Source organism: Linepithema humile, chromosome 4 (genome assembly GCF_040581485.1).
Source record: "Linepithema humile isolate Giens D197 chromosome 4, Lhum_UNIL_v1.0, whole genome shotgun sequence".
NCBI classification, from domain to species: Eukaryota; Metazoa; Arthropoda; class Insecta; order Hymenoptera; family Formicidae; genus Linepithema; species Linepithema humile.
Genome location: NC_090131.1, coordinates 19460625 through 19481236, shown reverse-complemented (window position 1 = coordinate 19481236; position 20612 = coordinate 19460625). Strand labels below are relative to the sequence as shown.

Genomic DNA, 20612 nt, shown 5'->3' with positions numbered 1-20612 from the left:
TTTACAGCCTTAGAAGACAAACTAAGAATTCTTCATTAAAAAAAATTGAACACCTAAACATATTATAACAATATCTTTGAAAATAAAATCCACATAAATGTAAATTATATCGCGGTAAATAAGAATGTCCCTTTCGCAGTTTATTTTACGTTACAAAACTGGGGTTGAGTTTAACGGATTTAGATCACGCTGATAGCAGGATATCTCGAGGATTCAGAGGTCCCCGTATGACGTGTACTTCGCTGAGTCTCCATTTTGGACGTTACAATACGTATTTCGGCGGCCCCTTGTCGATCGCTCTCGGGACGACGAATGATATCGCAATAACGATAGGAGCAATGACGGTTAGGCCGTGACCTATCGCCGGCGTTCCCGCGAGAGTCCTTTATCGTACGTTAAGCCGCGGTCCGCGCTATACATCATCTGTCTACCTTCCGCGACGGTCCAATCGGAAGCGATTAATGGCTTTTTTATTCGACTCGTAAAATCGCTTTATATTAAAGCCGGCGAGAATGCATCGACACGGCACGCAATGCACCACTCTCTTTCCTCTCGCTACCGATCGACGACTATTCATCTCATCTCTCCGCGTCCCTTCGCGAGCTCCACGCCTCTCCCCCCGTCTACCGTCTTCCATTTGTCTCTTCGCGGCGGAATAAAGCTCGATGGGCGAATTCTTTTTCCTCTTCGTAATGATCCTTTTTCTCTCTTTCCCCGCTTTCCTTTCGTCTGGGAATACCTTCGGCGCGACGGCGTCCGCCAGAAACGAATTTTGATCGCGTCGTTTGTACATTTTTAGCGAGCGGCGAGAGCGCGTTTTTATCGCTCTCTATAAACATTCGGTGGATTCTTTGTGCGGCTGAATATTCGCGGAATGTGAGCATTGTCGGAATTACATTATAATGCAACTTTAAAACATCTCGCCTTTGATTTTCTTTTCTACAGAGGAAGCCGGTTCTTGGTTGACAATTACACAACGTATTTTAAAAATAAATCGGAGAAGTCGTGAAACATTTATCGGGAAATATAAAAAGTTAAAATTTGAATACACATATCCCGCATTTAGAAATCTGTAGATTATTTATTTGCAATATTTGAACACAAACATCTATGTTCCTGCTTTAGATTGTTAAAGTCAGTAAGACATGTCTGTCATCGTCTAAAGTTATTTCCTTTGCGGAATTGTTCCAGAATGTAAACCTCGATATGAAAATCCGCCCGACGTCACGCGACATATGTACGATGCAATTTTGCATCGTTGTTGATGCTACACGTTGCTCCCGGATGTTCTTTGGGACCGACGTTTCGCATTTTCGGTTCGCATCTCGACACGCCGGCGGAGCTTATTACGATCTATCTCCGAAAACACGTCGCGCGTGCGCGCGATAATACTTACGAATGCAATTTTCTCGGGCAACGGCGTCGTCGTCATCGTCGTTGTCGTCGCAGTCGCCGTTGTTGTCGGCGTTATCGCGCAGTAACGCTCGCGCCCGGAAGATTGTTTGCGCGGCGGAACGAAGACAAGGCGATACCGTGTTCCTGGGGAGAAACCGGCGAGAGGCGGAAGTCTACTTGTATACGAAACGCCCGGTTTGTTTGTTTCTCCCATGTATACACACAGGTCCCCGTAAATACGTAGCTACCCCGACGAGCGTGCATTACGGTTACCTGCGGGCGTGCATATCCGCGGGCTGGTGCTACGCGGAGCTTGTACAACCGCAGCAGCCCTGCAGGCAGGGGAGAGGGGTTTTTAAATTTGTTTCCACTCCATTAACCTCGCCTCGTTCCCGTTACCCCCTTCGTGCCACTCGTCTCTCCGCCATTCATTCCCTCCCTGTCTCGTCTCCCTCTTGTTTGTACACGAACGTCGGCTGCTGACAGCCAGCAGGGCACAAGTCCCAGTCGGCAATATCCATTTGCTGAATCGCGGGGGCGGCCGGAGTCATCGCCCTTTTACGATCCACCATATGGTCCGAATTTGCTAAAGCTCTTTTCGTTCAGTTTTCCTTTCTCCCGTCTTCTCTACGACTCGCCCCCCCCCCCCCCCCCCTCTTCATTCACAGATTCGTCCCTCTGTGTCAAGAATGAGGTTTGCCACGCGTTGTATTTGCATTCGGAGTTTGTGTTAAGTACAAAAATACGCGTACGTATACACATGAAAATATAGTTTGCGAGAAGAGAAGTAAAATATGCAGATTTTTTTGCGAAAAATGTAAAGTAAGCATATATATTTTGTCGATGGAAATGTAAAATAGGTAGTTATATTTCGCGGTTAAAAATGTAAAATAAGTAATTATGTTTTACCGACGAAGATATAACATTTGAAAACTTGACTGACTCAGAGACAGAATAGTTAATGCGTTACGAGCATGGAAATCGTATGTTAGAAATTGGATTATGGAAATTGGTTTCACACTGCATCAACGAAGTATTCGCAAAATTTCGATTTCCTTACTGCGCGAATCTTGTGGGAAATAGAATGAATCAGAATTCTGTATTGGAATATACAGAATAATTTTGCAGAATGTGAAAGATATTAAATTAAAATTTTGTAGTTGAAGTAAAGGTTTTGTGAGCCATTGCAACATGTTGAGTACAAATGAGTAAATTCAAGTAATCTTCATTTTGTTTGCATAATGTTTTGATTCTTAATTTTGACCATTAGCTATTAAAAATACATTCAAATAATCAAAGATTAATAAATATTAACAAAAGTAAATCGATGAATTTAAACAAACTTTTTATTCAGGTACTTGGATTTATTCACTTGCATTCAATCATTCACACGATCTTTATTTTAACTTTTTATCTGTTAATTTTTGAGCCTGTGTATTCCAATTTTGGAAATATTTGGTTGCTTAAAAAATTGAAATTTTTTTTTGTTTCTGCAAAAAAAATCCACTCCCATCAGCAGACTATTATCTTAAAATTCTAATTGGCTGAGTTTGTGCTAAAACAAGATACTAAGATCGTGACAAAGTTCTATCTCACAAAGAACTAGTTGTAATGGTACTCTTGGTATTCAATGCCGTTGCCAAATGTCTTCTTCGAATGCCAAGATACGTCGTCGCTTGTCGTTCACCTCTAGCAAAAAGTCTCTCCCAACGCGGTTGCAATTAGTATATAACCGTGGACTTTGAGAATAACCGCAAGTGTTCGGACATGTTTGTGTCGTTTGATCTACGCTATTAAACAGTTCTCGGTACACGCTCTACTAAAGATCACACGCTTTTTTTACCGTTTATCTTACACTTTGTTGTCTGCCATTTTATAATACTTTTTAAAGAAATGATTAATAACGAACAATTTTTCAAATATTTTTTTAACTATTAATAGCAAATCATTTTTTAACAATTAATTAGAAAATTCTTCATAAAAAAAGCATTAGCATCAGCCTTAGTTATATATCAACAAAGTAGCTCGAGTTATATATTTCAAGTTGTTGATGCTTAATGATATTACTAATTCATAGACGTTATCTCTTCCGGCTAGTACGTAGTTGCATCCGATAAAATTATTCCTATCGCGGTGTAGCCGCGAATTAGTGCGAAATTACGTAGCGCGTCGCGCCTCGCCGAGCTTAAACGCGATACCACGAAATGTTTTACTACCACGCTGTCACGTATTATGCCGGCTCGGGAGCGATTTTAATGCGAAAACCGCATTATGGTTTAGCTGGCTCCTCGCGAATAATTGCAATAAATAAATGAGTTATTAAACAAGTTCGCGCTCTTGATTCTCTTCCGTTTATAACCGGTCTTCGAAGTCAACGCATCGATAATTTAATAATAATGTTATTTATACATATATAATAATGAAGTTATTATTCTAAATTAAAAATATTTTTTTGTATTTAAAATTTTGGTCAGGTTTATATATATATATATATAGAAAGATATTCACAGAATTTTCGAACTGAGCGTAAAGAATACTACAACAAAATAATTTTTCAACGTTAAATTCTGATAAAGATCAATACTGTTGCGATTATCATTTAGCAAAGGCAATCAGCGTACAAATTAATGTAATGTCTCATCGTACACGCCTCGTCGAATTTAAACGCGACACGGCGAAACGCTTTAAATGACGCCGGCTGTCACGTGCTATGTCAGCCGCGGCGCGATTCCAACGCGGAAGCTCCATTAGACCTCGGATCTGGCCGATGTGCTCGGTACCGGCCGTACGTTCCGCGCGTTACGTACTTCCGCACGGCGTTTTCACGATCGCCCGACACGATAAGTCACTTTCCACTCGCCGCGACTGCAACTACAGGGCCGTCGCGTGTTTCAAATTCCTCGGAACAATGCCGCGTTCCTGCGAAAACACGTCATACCGATCCGGATGATGCATCCGATGATGGAAGCGCTTGTCTCCGCGAGCACGTCGTAATATAGGATTGCGGAACTTGGCTCTTGTTGTTAGTGTTGTAATTTTGACAGACTTACGGCGTCCCGGAGGCACGGAATTTCGTTCGTGTTAAAATTACAACCATGTTATTTCGACAAAAGCTGCATTTAACTCTGAGGAGGCATGATATATAACTTCGGCTGCAAAGTTACAACGTTATAATTCGCACAAAATTAGGACGATATAAACTTTGGCAGAATTGCAACATTGTGATTTTGACGAAGTTGCATTGTGATAATTTTGATACGAAAGGGTACGCGTCGTTACTTTGTTCTCTAGTGATGTGTTGTTAATTAAGCAATTAGATCGAGGCGCATTTCACATTCGAGTATATTTTTGCATTATTTTTTTCGGTGGAAAAATACGTCGCATGGTTCGTCGTTTAGCCCTTGTGGTCGCATTAACCTGCAAACGACAGAATCCGCATCGGTATGCAGGGAAGGGACTCTTCATGCTAATGAAATCTAGATCCGGTTATCGGACGCACGTATAATCTAATCGCATAATCGCTTACATAGACGCGCGCGGGCGTGCGTTTATTATTAGCGTAGAAACAAAAATAACAAGTAATAGAAAGAAGGGATATAACTAGAGAACAACCGCGGCCACGAATCTTTGATGCGACACATCGCGCGTTTTGCGCAGGATATACATCTCGTGCACGTTTTCTTTCTTTTTGCCCATTTTCATGAACATCGCGCGGCATTTGCATTTTGCATTCCGCGTATTTTATGATTTTTTCCGCAGTCGTGCGCCGCAACACTGCCAGCGACACGCCACCGAATCTATGTACGTAACCCGTCTATATATTTATATATGAGTTGTGTATATATATATATATATATATATATATATATGCATGTATGTATGTATGTATGTATGTATGTATAACGGCGCGTCGGACGTGGCATTCTGTGCATTTTGCCGGATTTGAATTTAAATTTTCTAAAATGAAATAGGCACCCCCTTCGCTCCACTTGCGTCGCCTTCGAGTTCGAGCCGGAGGCCGATTTTAATTTGTAATCAGCGATTTGCATCGCGCAGCGACCCGACGCCGCGCGTCCTTCGTCCTCGAGGCCCGAGCTGCCTACCGCGGCATGGACGAACCGTGTATCCGGTCGCGCTCGAATTGTCATTCGGACTGCAGTCGCGGTCTCTGAACCGAGAGATCAGCGGTGAATTGCAAATTTCAGTCGGCTGCGACGGGCGTTTGGATTCGATTAGGATTATAAGGATGACGGAAAGGCTCCCACCGCGCGCGCGGGAGTAAAAGCAGGTGCGCTGAGAAAGAAACGGAGACGATAGAGCGCGTGAGGATTTCGCTATTTCGCCCACGCATGATTCGATGTATCACGTTTCCACGGCCGCATTTGTGCACGGCGCGCATTCGTTGCGTATGTTTACGGCGCGTATCGCTCTGTCATGTTTTCTCTGTTTTGTATTGGTGCGTAAACGGTCCGTTTTAACGTGTTTCTCTCGTTAATGGCTCTATGCTTTCTCGACGAGCACGATTTGCGTGACCATAAATGGTAGACATCAGAAAGAAGGCTGCGAGCGGCTATTCTAATATTTTTCATGGAATGCTTATCGACTTCTCTGTCTAGTACCACTATCTGCATACATTTTACAATTGAGATTATACAGTAATAATAAATTATGGATTGGAAATATGGTTCTGATATGAAGTCAATTGTGTCAATTGTGTAATATAATACAATGTACTTTTTCAACTATAAAACTGGCAGGTTTCTTTTTAATGTAACTGATGGGTCACGCGCGTGTGGTAATAAACGCATAAATTTTGTTATTTTATTTTATCTACGAAATATACTGCGTAAAATATTTGCTATTTATTTTTAAATTATGCTTGTCCTATAAAATTTTAGCGACTTGGTATAGCTTGGTTAGCTGTATTTTTAATATTTTATTATAATAACAAGATAGCGACAGGAATAATTATAATAAATCTGATAAAAATCTTTTAATCTGGTTAATTTAGTATTTAATTAATATTCCACATAACAAGATACTGAAATAATAATCTATCGATGGATAGATGTAACGAGCTTTAAGCTTTGTGCATGCATTTTTACAAATGCGCGCATATGTACAATAAATACAAATATATTCTACAAATATACAATAAATATAAATACATATTCCATGTAATGGTTAAATATTTGCATTAATTTGTCGTAGTCCACCCATTTTAAGGCAATGGATCTATGAAATTTCGTATCTATTATATGATATTCTTGCATACTCTTAAATTTATTATTTTAATGTTTTTAAGATGACAGTATGTAGTATATCTAATATAATGTTCACAGATCCGTTGTTGTTTTATTATTAAATAAGATAAAGATAACTGAAACTCATCGGCACACGATGCGCAACAGCGGAATTGGAGACTACGTTAATCTATAAAATAAAAATATATTATAATTATATAGCAATAGTAAAAATAATTAAAATATAAAAAAAAATAATTATTAAACGTATTGACTTTTTTACTCAAGTAGATATTTGATAGAAGGAGTACATAATTATACTGAAAAAAGTACAATTTTCATATAAATATTGGAAATAATTATAAATATTAAATATATTGATAATATTTGCGTTGCGGGGATAAATAATTAGTATATCTCTAAAATTGTTAATTTTAAATAAATGGTCAATTACTTAAAGTTATTCCTCTGGCGTCCGATGCCTCCTGGACCTATTTCTTCTCTTAATGGTCCATCGATGGTTGCTTCATGGCACAACGCAATACTTGTGAAACCAAGATTTATTACGATCGCGCGATACTTCGTGATTTTAAGTGTAATAACGACACGGAACGTTTGGTAACGCGTCAACAATCTTATATATAGGCCGTGACGTCATCAAAATATCACAGTTCCGCGAAATATGTTCGGTACTAGCTCACGACGTCGGTGTTTACATTTTTTTCGTGACTCTCTCTCTCTCTCTCTCTCTACACGGCGTACACATCGCGTGCGCGGTATTTGTCCTGCCATCTTCTGAGCGCTATTACCTTACCATACGCAAGGCGGCACTCGAAGAGAGTAGACGGCAGTAGAAATCCGCTCGCGCGTTTTATATTATCAGCTTCTTAAATCATTTTCTGCAAATAATTGTCGATTTACTGTACGTATGATTCATTAGCACGCGTAATAAGTTACTTAGATATTTTATTCCGCATGAATATACGTCTTATTATAACGTGTACATTTTATTCATTTAGTATGAGATTATAAAACACTTTAGCCGCTCCGAAACGTAGATGTATCTTATTTTTTATATTCGAAAAGCACGAAAAGCTTACAAAAATACTTTAGATTTACCATATCCACAATAAATGGAACACAAAATTAACCGTGCAATTTTCCGCACGATTTCCCTTTGCCATTTTGTTGTCTGCTCCGAACGCGGCGAATGTCGAACGGATCCTTGCGATTTCGTACGTCTCGAGTTTTTCCTTTGTCTTAATATGATAAAGTCCGTGTCGGTAAAACGGTTAGTGTCGTACAAAATATCGCGCTATCGTAAATTGCGTCGTATTGTGCCATGGAAAAGCAACCATCAATGGACCGCTGAGAGGAGGAGGAGGCCCAGGGGGCATCGGGCATCGGCGGAATAACCTTAAGGTGAGTAATCTATTTACTACTTATTATTTATAAAATAATTAATTGCGTATCCCTGCGACGCAACTATTTTTCAACATATTTAATATTTACAATTATTTCAAATATCTATGTAAAAATTTTTTTTTCTTTAGTAATCTTGTAATTCTTCTATCAAATGTATCAGTAAAGAATTCAATATGTAATAATTATTTTAAAAAATTTTAATTATTTTGGCCATTGCTGTAATCATGATATATTTGTATTTTACAGATCAACGTAGTTTCCAACTCCGCTGTTGCGCATCGTGTGCCGGTAAGTTTTAATTATTTTTATTATTTAATAATAAGGTACAACGGATTTGCGAACATTATATTAGATGTCATATGTACTGCCGACTTTAAACAAGATTAAAACAGTTAAAAAATATGTAAGAATATCATATAAATAGCTACAAGATTGTATAAATCCATTGCTTTATAATGGATGGGTTACAGGTAGATCAATGCGAATATTTAATTCTAAAATATATGTAATTATTCATCTTTATTATGTATGTATGAAAAGATACGTACATAGAGCTTGTAAAGTAAAGTTTGTTACATTTATCCGTTGATGCGATTATTTCGGTATTTCTCGTTATTACGATGAAATATTAATTACAACAGACAAAGTTGTTACAAAACTGAGAACAAATGGCAATATATCTGAAACTTGGATCTATATAATTTCTATAATCCAGAATATTTTTTTTTGGAAAACTAAATTAAGCTTTAATTTTTTCCCTTAATAATTAATTTTGACTTATTTACTTTATTTTAAATTAAATAAATTAGGCCATAATTGTTATATACGACGTATTCTCAACTCCACATTTACCGGGCCTCCTTTGCACGTTTTGAAATGAAAAATTGCCTTTTTTAGTTGGCAATTTTTAATTTGGGAACATTTTATATAATTAATTTATTTCGCGGAATTATTAATTTATATTCTTACTAGGTATGTACAGGGTGTCCCGTATCGAGTACATCATATGATAATGGCACATTCCTGAGATTATTTTGACATGAAAATCTAATATCAAAATGTTGAGGCTATAATAATTATTAAATAGCAAGCATTAAAAGTTGATCAATCAAGTCGTTCTAAATTTGCACGCTCAGATATGGTATATCGCACAATAATGAAGATATCTTCAGATATTGATCTGTTTTTATTTTTTTATTGTATGTAAAGTTGTATCTGTATTTAAAAACAAATTGATATGTGAAGGTACCCTCATTTCCACGCGATGTATCATGTCTGAGCGCGCGAATTTGGAACAACTTGATTGCTTTCTATTTAAAACCTATAAATGCTTCACATTTGAAAACTATTATAATCTCGACATTTTGATATTAAGACTTTCATCTCGAAATAATGTCATGAATGTGTCATTACCGTATGGTGTGCTCAATGTGAGACACCCTTTATATAAGAATTAACTTATTTCACGTCTGAATTGTGCTAAACGACATGAATGAATATGTTCCTCGTTCTTGGTTCGCATCGATCTTCGTTAAGCGAAATGTAAATCACAGTTATATGGAAGTCGGGTGACGGTGGCGAATTCTTCGAGATTTTTCGAGAGCGTGACACGTTCATAACCGTGACTGCGAGTCCGTCTTCGTCGCAGACGACGTTATTAACCCATGAGTGGTCGCCTCGCGATAAATCACATCGTTGATCTTATCTGAGAGAAATACACCGTGATGCTTTGAGGTACATCGTGTTGCCAAGTTCTTTGGCACATGGTGTACGGCGAGAGACAATGAAATATAACAATGAGATGTGAGGAAAAGCCGTAACAAAAGCGTATAAATTATTCCGCAAATATACGTGATAAACATTAGCATTTTTGTATACACACATCAATACATTTCTGGAGGAAATAAAGTAGCTGAGGTTACAGAATGCGATATTTCGCGTGCAATTCTTGCGTAAAGAGGAAATAATTTTTTATCTGAACGCTGCACTCGCAACGCGCGATCGATCACAGGTTTTAAGAGCGACTACACGCTGGCGGACTGCGAATTGGCACCGACGTGAAATTGTCTCGTACGCGTAGCAGCGGCCCGCTATGTCTCGCGTAATAATATGCCGTTCGGCGCATAAATCAGTGTCTATTTTTGAACGGCGGCCAGAACTTTATTCGAATTTATTCGGCCGTTACATCAACGCGAATTACTGCTCAACACGGGGCGGCCTGTCGTTACTGCCGAGTGCATAATTACTGCGACGCGAGCGCGCATCGATTGTCGAGTATTCAAGGATAAAAAGGAAATTGGCGCAAAGCACGCCGACAATCTAGCCAATGACTCAGCAGGATGCATTTATTTCGCCGAAATGATGCAGCGAGGTTGAGGTTATTTTGAATTCGCCAGATATCTCGAACATTTGAGAACTATAAAAGTCCAATTACCGTGAAATTTAGTAGTTATAAAAAACGTTAAAGTTGCCTGAGTGACTGTAAAAATAATTTTATTTTGTAGTAATTTGTAGTCGTATGTGTACGTATGGATCTAAATTTCCTTCGAGTTACCATTAAATTTGGATATATTTATTTTTTGATTGAGCATGGCCCCGAAAAACGACAGAGTAATTTTTACAGACCACTTCCGAAAAATAAATCCGTTCAATCGTAGAAAAGGGTCGCGCTGCTCAGTGAATCGCTATCGTTACAGACAAAGAGATTCAGTCGATATAAATCGCTGTTATTCCGAATGTGAATAGTTTCCGGGTTCGCGAAACGCATTCCCAATGTTTTCGGCCGTGCACTCTACGGTTTTGCGATCGATGAGACTACCTCCGCCACACCCCGTCGTTGTTTCGCGAATAAATCCTCTCGTGAGTTGCAAGGCAAAAGTAACGTGAAACTCATTATCTAGGAAACGCGAAACTCATGAATTAAAAGCTATTTTGCAGAGTAATTTGATATGATTCATTGTCGATTACGGGCAATTACCCGAGGGCGAAGGAGGAGAAATGGATCAGATAATATATCTATTCGTAATATTTATAATATATTCGCAATTAACCAATTACGCGAGAAATACTTAACATACAGCGATGAATATCGCATTAAAAGAAATTAATATTAAACTAAAAATAATCTTAAATTTATGTAAGAGCGCAATTACATTTTAATGGGCTTCCATAACTACCTGGAGCTTTTCATTTCGTTGAGCTTTCGACGTTCGTACATAGGCGTCGTCATATTGACTCGGCGTCTCATGATGAAAAATCTTGGAGATGCAGCACGTGTTGCTGGCGTGGTGCGTTTAATGGCCTCCATTACGAACAGTGCGATGGCGAAGGAGAGGAAAAAAACCGATGTTCCTGCGGCCGATAGATAACCAATTTGTCTGCTCGCTTCCCTCATTAACTTCTTTCTTTGGTTCGTGCGGTTCGCACCTGGTTAGAGAAAAATATTCTCCAAATATAAACGAAAACGTCGCTCATTGATAGCCATAATAATTTTATTTCATTTATTTTATTTTATTACACAAAAGCGAAATTTTGATCTTAATTTTAATATTAATTTTTTTGCATTGGAAATCTTGTTATAATTGAAAAATTTATATGTAATGAATTTCTATTTTATTTTCATTTTAATTGAACTACTTTGATATACTTTTAGTCGGTGTTTATTTAATTGCTCATAATCTAACAAAATAAAAAAATATCTGATACAACTATATAACGCAATCTCTCATTTGGATTTATCTTGCTCGCTTGCTTAGTACGCATCTCCGTTTATGTTGTCTATGCTTGTCTTTCTTTTCGCCTCGACTGAATATTCGCGCTTCCGTTTACTACCCTCGAGAGTGTTGTTAAAGACGTCGTATTTGTAGACGGCGAGCGAAGGGCCGCGTCTCTGCACAGGAAATTTCCTTCAAAGGACTCAAGATACGCTTCAAGTTACGAACTAATATTTTTTTCAGCGTGTAATGACCTGACGTTAACCGTCAGATGACAAATATTTATCATTATTTTGTTTTATGAGCGTAATCTACAAAGTTAATTTGTAAAACAATTTCTTATCGGCAATTATTTATTTTGTTAGATTTATAAATTGCATAACATGATTTTCTTCTAAAGAGCTGTTATTTGAAAAACGACTTTGACAATTTAGAAATTTTCTGAAAATAAAAAATAAAATTTATAAATGTATTTTCTCTAAATATAAAATTTTGAAATCAATATCTAATAATAGCCTTGTTTATATGGCTGATAGTTATAATAAATGACTACAGTAATTAAACTGGCAGTAATTAACTAGTAATTAAAATTAAAATTGGTAAGCCGGTTAAATTACTATGCTTGCAGTATGCATTGCAGGCGTGTAGTGAAACAATCGATCGAGCCGACCGGCCAAACGCGCCGAGTTACCTTTCCAAACGTGCGCAATCGTCGATTGCCGCACGCAATGGAAACTCAATTTTTAACGCCGCCGGCACAAAATCCGATCGCGCGCCGGACGTATTAATTTCGCGGCGCGCGATATACGCTCGTAGGTAAATCACATTTAATCGAAATACGAAGGGCCGTGACTTCGGTTGGGTTCGTGCCGTTCGTGCCGCCAGCTTCGCGTTTGGAGTGTATTTGCACGGCGCGCGGTTATCGGCCGCGATATCGCTGCGACCTCTCGACAGTTTTAAGCCCGGATTTCCAGCGAGATAACTAATGACGAAGCCGCGTTTGCTCGGAGATTATTGAGTTATGAGGCCGCCGGACGAGAGTCGAGCTCGAGGATACGAGTGTCCCGTTGCACCGTCGAAATCAGAATTCAAGATTTTACGGAAAACAATATTACAATTATATCGCGCGAAAGACTTTCTGCGGAAAAAAGAACATTTATCCGTAAGGGATGGGAGCAGCAAGAAAAAGAAAGGGAAATGTCCGAATTCACAAATCCACCGACGAAATATCGAGTGCGCGATATCGAACTTGAGCTAATAGCGCGTAAATCGAGCGGCCGGTATTGCAACATCCGCGGAAACTGTTTGCCGCGAAACGCAATAAAAATGTCATTACCTTTTGCAACGAGCGGCGCGACATAGTTTTCTGTATGTGCTTTATGGCTGCTCCATATCGCGATACCGAGCGTGACAAAAAACGAATTTTAATCCCGCGTAATGCGGAATTATGAGGCAATGAATTTTTAATACCTTCCACCGCACGAATATTTTTTTTCCTCGGCATCGGCCAGCATTATTGCAAATTTCATATGCAGATCATATCACACATTTTATGTTATTAATATTGTATGGTAATACGATACATTAATATCATTATGTTATTAAGACCGTATTATATTTTTATGCGAAATAGATATCCGGAATATCTACGCGTAGTCGTATAACATTATTCGTTGATATTTGTTGCGGTGTAATTCGAAAATTCGCGTAGTAGAGACATCGAATTATCATATTATACTTTTATTTGAGATATATTAACTCTAAAATTTGCGCAGCTTCTCGTTGACCCGGTTTTACGGCGGTGGTAAAGTTGCAAAAATAAAACGCATTTGGAAAGAATCTACGACAGTAGTTGAGTTCCACGTAGATCCTCTGTAAGCTTAATCTCGGGCTTAATTCGTTTCCGTGGAACGGAACGAATCGTCTTAAGACGCCCTATGTCTCCTCATCGAAGACACATATAGCAATCTTTCCTAGCGCCATTAATTTAATATTTCAAAGGAACGATATCATTCCGCTAAAAGTAATCGTCTCAATTTCTTAAAGTGCTCGAAATCTAAGAAATATCGGACACAATCCACTTTTCGAAGTACGATTTCGGAGAGCGATTCTCACTGGTACTTTTCGCAAAAGAGAAACAAGAACACACATGACATTTTTTAATACTGAATGATACAAGTTAAAAGTATTAATATCGTATATAGTATATCAGTTTTCATTTTTCTTATATAAAATCTCAGATGATGAAAAAGTGTTAATAATAAGTATTAATTGTTATTAATATTGTATATATCGTAGCGTATTGTGAAATTAGTGGTTTTAACAAGCTTAGCAGACTGTTAAATATCAACTTTTGACTCTGCTAATTAAGCCGCGTTTGCCAAACTCTCATTTCGCGAATTTATGTCAACTCTCGTTTGTGCAACGCGCGTAGAGTATGCGTTCGGAATTCCGCGCGCCGTCGACTCTCTTCTTCGTCCTGTGGGACACGCGATGTGTTTTTCTTGGATCGCTTTTCAAGCAGTGCACGGAGCGTGTTCCTCGATGCGATCGACGTGGCGGTGTCGCGAAACAACGGCGGGTTTTCTTATAATACGCCTTCTCTCACGCGGGCCAAATCTCTTCGTGTAGATGACACTCTGTGCAAAGATGCGCCGAGTTACGGCGTGGTGTGGTAATCTCACGTCACGACCTCGTGCCAAGAATTGAGTCACCGTGTCGGGCGCCTGTCTCTCTACCCTTTCCACTCCCCTGGTCCACGTGTATCTTTTGTCCGTCGCACATGCTAACCATGCGCGTACACGCGTAAACACATTTTCGAAACTCGTGTCATCTCCCAAGTTAAATGCATACGTCGCTATTTAATCAGCGGATTTCAGTCTCCTGGGAAGTTTTCATTTATTTACGCGATAAACTGGCTCGATATTATCAGGCTGATAGCTTTCGCAATTTATGTTGTCATTATCAATGATATATCTAGATATTGAACTGTATATCAAATACTCATCGAAGTAATCGTTTTGTATCAAATTAACAAAAGTTGAAATGAATTCTCGGTTATATGAGTTAAATGCTATGAGTTTATGCTATATACATTGTTTTGCAGAAATAGTGCCGCTTCTCTTTATATTCTTTGATCACAAAAGGTATTAATGACAACTTTCTAATTATACAATTTCAATTACAATTTAAAATTATTAATATAAAGAAAAAAAATCTAGTTTTATATATTACATGTTTATAATATTAATAAAAATTCTACTTTGTTTACAATATTAATAATAATTTTTGAAAAAATGATCGAAGGAAAACTCTTTGTAGTTGGAAATCGGGACGTTCAAGTCGACAGTATGTCAATGTATGACTACAAAGAGCTTCTGGCTCTACAGCGCTTATTTAATAAGAGCAACGTAGAAGTCTACGACAGTCGTTCGCTTTCTGAGTTAAGGAAAATAGTTGGAGCGAAATGTGCGTCTCGTTGAGCCGCGAATTATCGCGTTTCGCCTGTTCTCTCTATGATCCACGTCTAAAGCCGTGCTTGCGGGCGACACGCGACTAAGATTCATGGGGTCGGCGCGGAAAGCACGAGCTTTACGTCTGGTTTGCGCCGAGTCGCGACCGATTTCTCTGCCGCACCCGAGATCCGGTCGGCACAGTTGACGCGGACAAATGAGCCCTCGTTACAATAAAGTTACGAGTAAAAGAGGAACGTAAGACGACGTACGACGATGGAGACGCGAAAAACGAGAATCCCCATTCTTCCGGGCGAATCGTTCGGACTTGTCAGAAACGTGCCGGAGGCGACGTTCGTCCCGCGTTAAATTTACCGTTCACGTATACGGCGGAGCTGCCGCTGCAGATATACGAGGTAATTAAGCGGCGGGTGTGTTTTTGAAAATGATACTTCGCCGCGCGGTCGATTTATTATCTTTCGCGAATGCGGTCGCTCGTTAAACCGTCGCCGCTGCCGCGCGGTCGTAATTTTCAAAAAAATCGCTCGAGCGCGATGCGTTATCCCGCTATTAACCTTAATTACGCGCTTTCGAACAATCGCGGCTTGCTTAATAATTTCGGTCTCTCCGCGAAACTGGAAACGAACCACCGAATATCGTCCGAATAAAGCACTACCGATCTCGCAAGCACACGGACTGTTTGCTAAATTGCGCCGCGTGTTTTCTCCGTGACAGTTTCTAAAGTCGCGTGACCTGTAGCTGCATTTGCTTTACCGTATCCAGAAAATTATGTAGCTTAATTATAAAGGCAAAGCGCTCAGTCGCTTTGAACGCTTCGCATATTTCCTACGTAACGATTTCATTTATGCCGCATTCGAAGTACTTCGAATTATGCATTTCACGTAGTATTCAGTCAAGGTTTTTCTATCTGCCTACATTCGTTTTTCATTCAGTGGGGTTCCTTTCGAAGGATCTTTTTTCGTGGCGCGGTATTACGAATTTCGAGTGACCGATATCCAATGTCGGTTCGTGCGAGTGCATATCAAACGACTGTCGGGGATATATCCGTCCATCTCGCTCACGCGTGTAAATTCGCAGGTGATTTCGAAGAGACCGGGGATTTTGGATGAAAAAGCTGCTGACGTACGGATATCGTTTCTTCTCTTGGCCGAGATTTTTTCAAACGCCCGCACGAACGTAACGGAACCGTGAAATCTTCACCCATGAGCGACATGTGTCTGTAAATCGTGCAGTGCTTTTTCCGACTTTTCATTAATATCGGTTTTGCAATGCATTTTATTTGCTCAATTAAAATTACGCTTGTAACCCACAAGATTGTTAATCGATAAAATTAAAATGTTATTGCAATATGTTACGTTAGTGGAGGTTTTTAAAGTGAGGTAAAATTAATAATTTCAAACACGTATTGAAATAATATAAATACAATTTGCGTTTAAACAAAATCTTTGATTAGGTTCTAAATTTAGAAGAAAATTTAGTTTTACTAATAAAACGATCGACCAGGTTTTGCGAAGGCGTACGAATTGCGTGCTAAAGGTCTAAAGACATAGTCTTGAAAGAAAAGGGGACTTAGGACCGTAGGGTGCGGAAGAGACACGACGAGGAAGAGGGATTTCCCTTTTTCTCGAGGCTATTCTAAACCGGGAGACCACTGAGGACAGAGCGGAAACGCCGCCGCGGGCAAAGGCGAGACGCTCCAGACCCGTCGATTGAATATTTTTACATGTATGAGATTTTTATTCTCGCGATGCGATTGGCCGAATCGCGCTTTATCCCGCTCCGCGTCTCTCGCCTCTTTGCAACATGAAAAAAAAAGAAGATTCGAGACCCTTTGGCTTTGAAAGAAGGATGCGCCACTCGGTTCCGTAAAGAAATCCTCGGCGATTTACGCCTCGCTTTGCGAGAGAGGACGATCGCCGAGGATATTCTCTTCGATACTATCGGATCACGCGCGACATAGAACTTGCATCTATTCACGGCACATACGATTGCAAATTCGCTGCATTCACATTCAGTTTTATGATACATAATTCATCGTAATATATATTATATTAATCATTTGACTATCGACATCGACATACCGTTCCTTCTTTCTTATTTAAAAATTATCAAGGCGCGCTATGAGCGCTTTTCTTTTATGTTTTTATATTTAACATTATACTATACTATAAGTTTAGCACTATACTATATTTCTGCAATAAGAAATAAATGCAATAGTTAATAGCTAGATATTCCAATTTGATTCTACGATTGATTACCGTGCCACTGATAATTTTCAAAATAATCTTTAGACTTCTATTTTAATTAAATGAATTAAAAATATGATATAAAGTCACAATATACTTAATATATGTATAAAAACCAGCATAATATGTCACGCTGTTTTATTAATTTAGATATTAAATTTAAACACTGCTTATCTCTTTTATGAACAGAGTGTATTACTTTCAAAGATATTCTGAAAAAATGTAGCACGTTGAGAGAATTCGTTTCATGGATACTTCTTTCTACTCTTCTTAAATAATTTCCTACAGAATTCCTCCAAATATGTCTTATTGCGCTTTTCGTTATTTAATACGCGAGATGCAGGATGTAACGTACAACGAAACACTTTGCTCGAAAAGAGCATGGCAAATATAATATCCGACAATCTATATGAATGCGTGCGCGTGCGTGCGTTCTGTATTCTCCCTCGACGGTGACGTTTGACGTTAAGCGTTTTATAAGTCGGCGATTGCGGAAAACGCAGGCATCGTGTTCCACTTCCTCCTTCTAGAAAACGTATCCTTCAGCCGCAGGTCGCGTACGATTGCAGTCGTAGTAACGCGTAACCTCGGTTTCCGTTTTCGCTCGTTTTTCCTCCCTCGGGTGTCTCTTTCCTTCCTCCGAACTCCACCTACACCTCCGAGGACCTCTTCGTTCCCGCCGCGACTGCAGCCCCGCGTTCCACCGCCTAGCCACTCGTTGCGAGGATTATTGAATTTCCTGTCATTTCCAGAAGAAATACGCTCTATTTACTTTGGCGAGAGTATGAGGGTAGTTTTATTCGGTGCGGATGTGTGAGAGAAATAAGAAATACACGGAGGAGCCGCAAAACGAGTCGACGGCGGCGATTCTTCCATCTCAGCGCCGCGCGAAATTCAACGAGCTCGGCGAGAGTTTGCAGTGATAACGCTCGCGGAATTGCGAAAACCACACGAGACACGGTACTTCAAAAATCGAGCGTTGCTTGTCAACCGTAGATATCAATAGAGATAGCCGATATAACCATAGACAAGTTTTGAAAAATACGTATTACTTTTAATAGTTAATAAAACTTGGAAATATCATCTTTTGTCTTTTGCGGATTTTTTTGAGATTTGGTGAAGAAATAGTTTTTTTTTTTTATATAAAGAGAACTCTAGATTAAAATAAATTCACTTTTACCTCCGAGCTACAAATCGACGCAAGTTGTCCTAGTTCGAAAAAGATACCGATACAGCTCTGCCCAAACGTACAGCTCGTACCTTCTCATACATACAACCGACTCCCTCGACGGACGTTTCTCAAAAAGCCGAGATATCGCGGCGCATAATAGCGCTTTACGTCCAAAGTTTGCGTTCTCCTGCTTCTCATCCTCTTCGTCCTCCTCCGCCTCTGGCACGTGATTGCAATATTCCTCACGGGTGTCGGACGCGGTAGGCAACGACCTGGTGCATTCACTATCGTCGCGTATGCGACAAGAAAGGGTCGGGAAAAGCGAACTGGTCTTCTCTATCGTCTCGTCCTTCTCCTCGCCGTATTCGCCGAGCACGAAATTCGCTCTCCCCGTCCGGTCCCTTCACCTTCTACATGCGGACCGGAAGCGGGAAGCGCGGCGAATCCCTCCGGCCGCGATTCGGAACACGTACGAGGAATTTATTCGCGCGGGAGGCAGGTCGCGTATAGGCGCCTTGCTCATCTCCGTCCGAGTTTCCGGTCTTTCCCCCCATCTCCACCTCCGTCTCGAATTTTGCCCGGGTTCAATGCGATATGCGACTTCCTTCTTTCTCTTTCTCGTCACCGACCTGTCCGCCGACTTCTGTTTCCTCGTATTTTCCCAGCGAACTTCAAACTCGGATGAAACTTCTCCCAACCCTTCTTTTTCCCCATCTTCCCAGCCGATCGATGGAAATTTAAACGCGCCGGCTTATCGAGGAATTGCGTCTTCCTCGGGGCATCCAAAGTCGTTAGCTCCCTTCGGAAGGACGACCGAATCCACCGTTAATATCATCCACCCTACGCTAATCCGCGATCTCGTCTGTTATGTTGAATGGATTACTATCTTCCGTGGGGTGTACCAAGGGCAGCTTTTAAGCCGTTGACGAATGTCCGTCATAAATGGTTTGCTCTTATAGAAAATTCAAGCGTGATCGAACGTGAAATTAGACGGGACGCGCGAAAATGGATGTTGTAGCGCTAAAACCGCTCGAAATGAAATATTTCCGCTGACGGATTGCTAACACAGCCAAGGATTTCTCTCAGCGAATTATTAGAAACTTTTCTTCAAAGTGAAATTTGTATGCGTGCATTAATTTCACCTACTCTTCCTCTTCAAAAAAAAAAAAAAAAAAAGGAGGAATTTAACTCGATCCTGGAAAAAATTAATATGAGTTTTGCATTAGTACTAGTCTTTGTTTTATACGTACTCGGTATTTTTTGCCACCAGCCAGTACGATATATCGTTCTTCGCTAGGTAGGAGATTAATCGATAGGTATCTCGCAGTTACACGAGACGTATCTCTCTATCCGGACGCGGAAAATTACGGCACGGCGGACGTTTTACTACAATACCGAATAACGCGAATGATTTATCAGCGACGTACACATATCGGCAGAGTTATTGCCGGGCATTCGTAAATGTATGCTAATGGCCGTTGCCGAAACACCTATGATTTTTCGGTATATTACATGCATGTGGCGTTGCCTATATTTTAGCACGACACGTTACGATATTTCATAGGCGATATTTTTTCGTGCGTTTTCCGGACGAGATTCGATATTACGCCCGAGAGCGAGGATGGGGCCAGACTAACGGCGAGGTGTACGTTACGTCGATCGACATTTTCGATTCGCGCGGAATAGAACAAACATCAGTTGGGGGCGATTTTCGAAGCACTACGGGGAGAATTTGGCTCTTGGCCGCGCTCGAAGTTGGGAAAATGCCCGGCGCGCCGCGCGTTTTCATAAATTCGCTGAATAATCATGTGGAAAGGGCAAACTTAAGGATGTTTGCGATACTATTGAATCTATTTCTTTTCTTTCGGTACTGATATATTACAAAGGATTTTTGGCATTAATATACTACATTTATATTGATAAATACTTTATATGCGAAAACGGAT

At 39.8% G+C, this 20612-nt stretch overlaps 1 protein-coding gene and 1 long non-coding RNA gene across 16 annotated transcripts in view; one reads left to right on the top strand and one right to left on the bottom strand.

The window, feature by feature from the left end:
* LOC105672654 (zinc finger protein 541) overlaps positions 1-20612 on the top strand; it is a 403799-nt gene that overhangs the window by 171777 nt on the left and 211410 nt on the right. For 9 of the 15 annotated variants that reach the window (XM_067354494.1, XM_067354493.1, XM_012367730.2 and 6 more), the window contains one exon: positions 8310-8351. The exons of 4 other annotated variants lie outside the window; for them this stretch is intronic. In XM_067354494.1, the coding sequence (XP_067210595.1) occupies positions 8310-8351 (42 nt within the window). Of the gene's footprint in view, positions 1-7731; positions 8061-8309; positions 8352-20612 lie in introns of those variants that run through there. 2 more of the 15 variants (XM_067354505.1, XM_067354506.1) reach the window with 2 other exon arrangements.
* The window catches only part of LOC136999786 (uncharacterized), a 198033-nt gene that overhangs the window by 71242 nt on the left and 106179 nt on the right, over positions 1-20612 (bottom strand). The gene's annotated exons all lie outside the window — the stretch shown is intronic.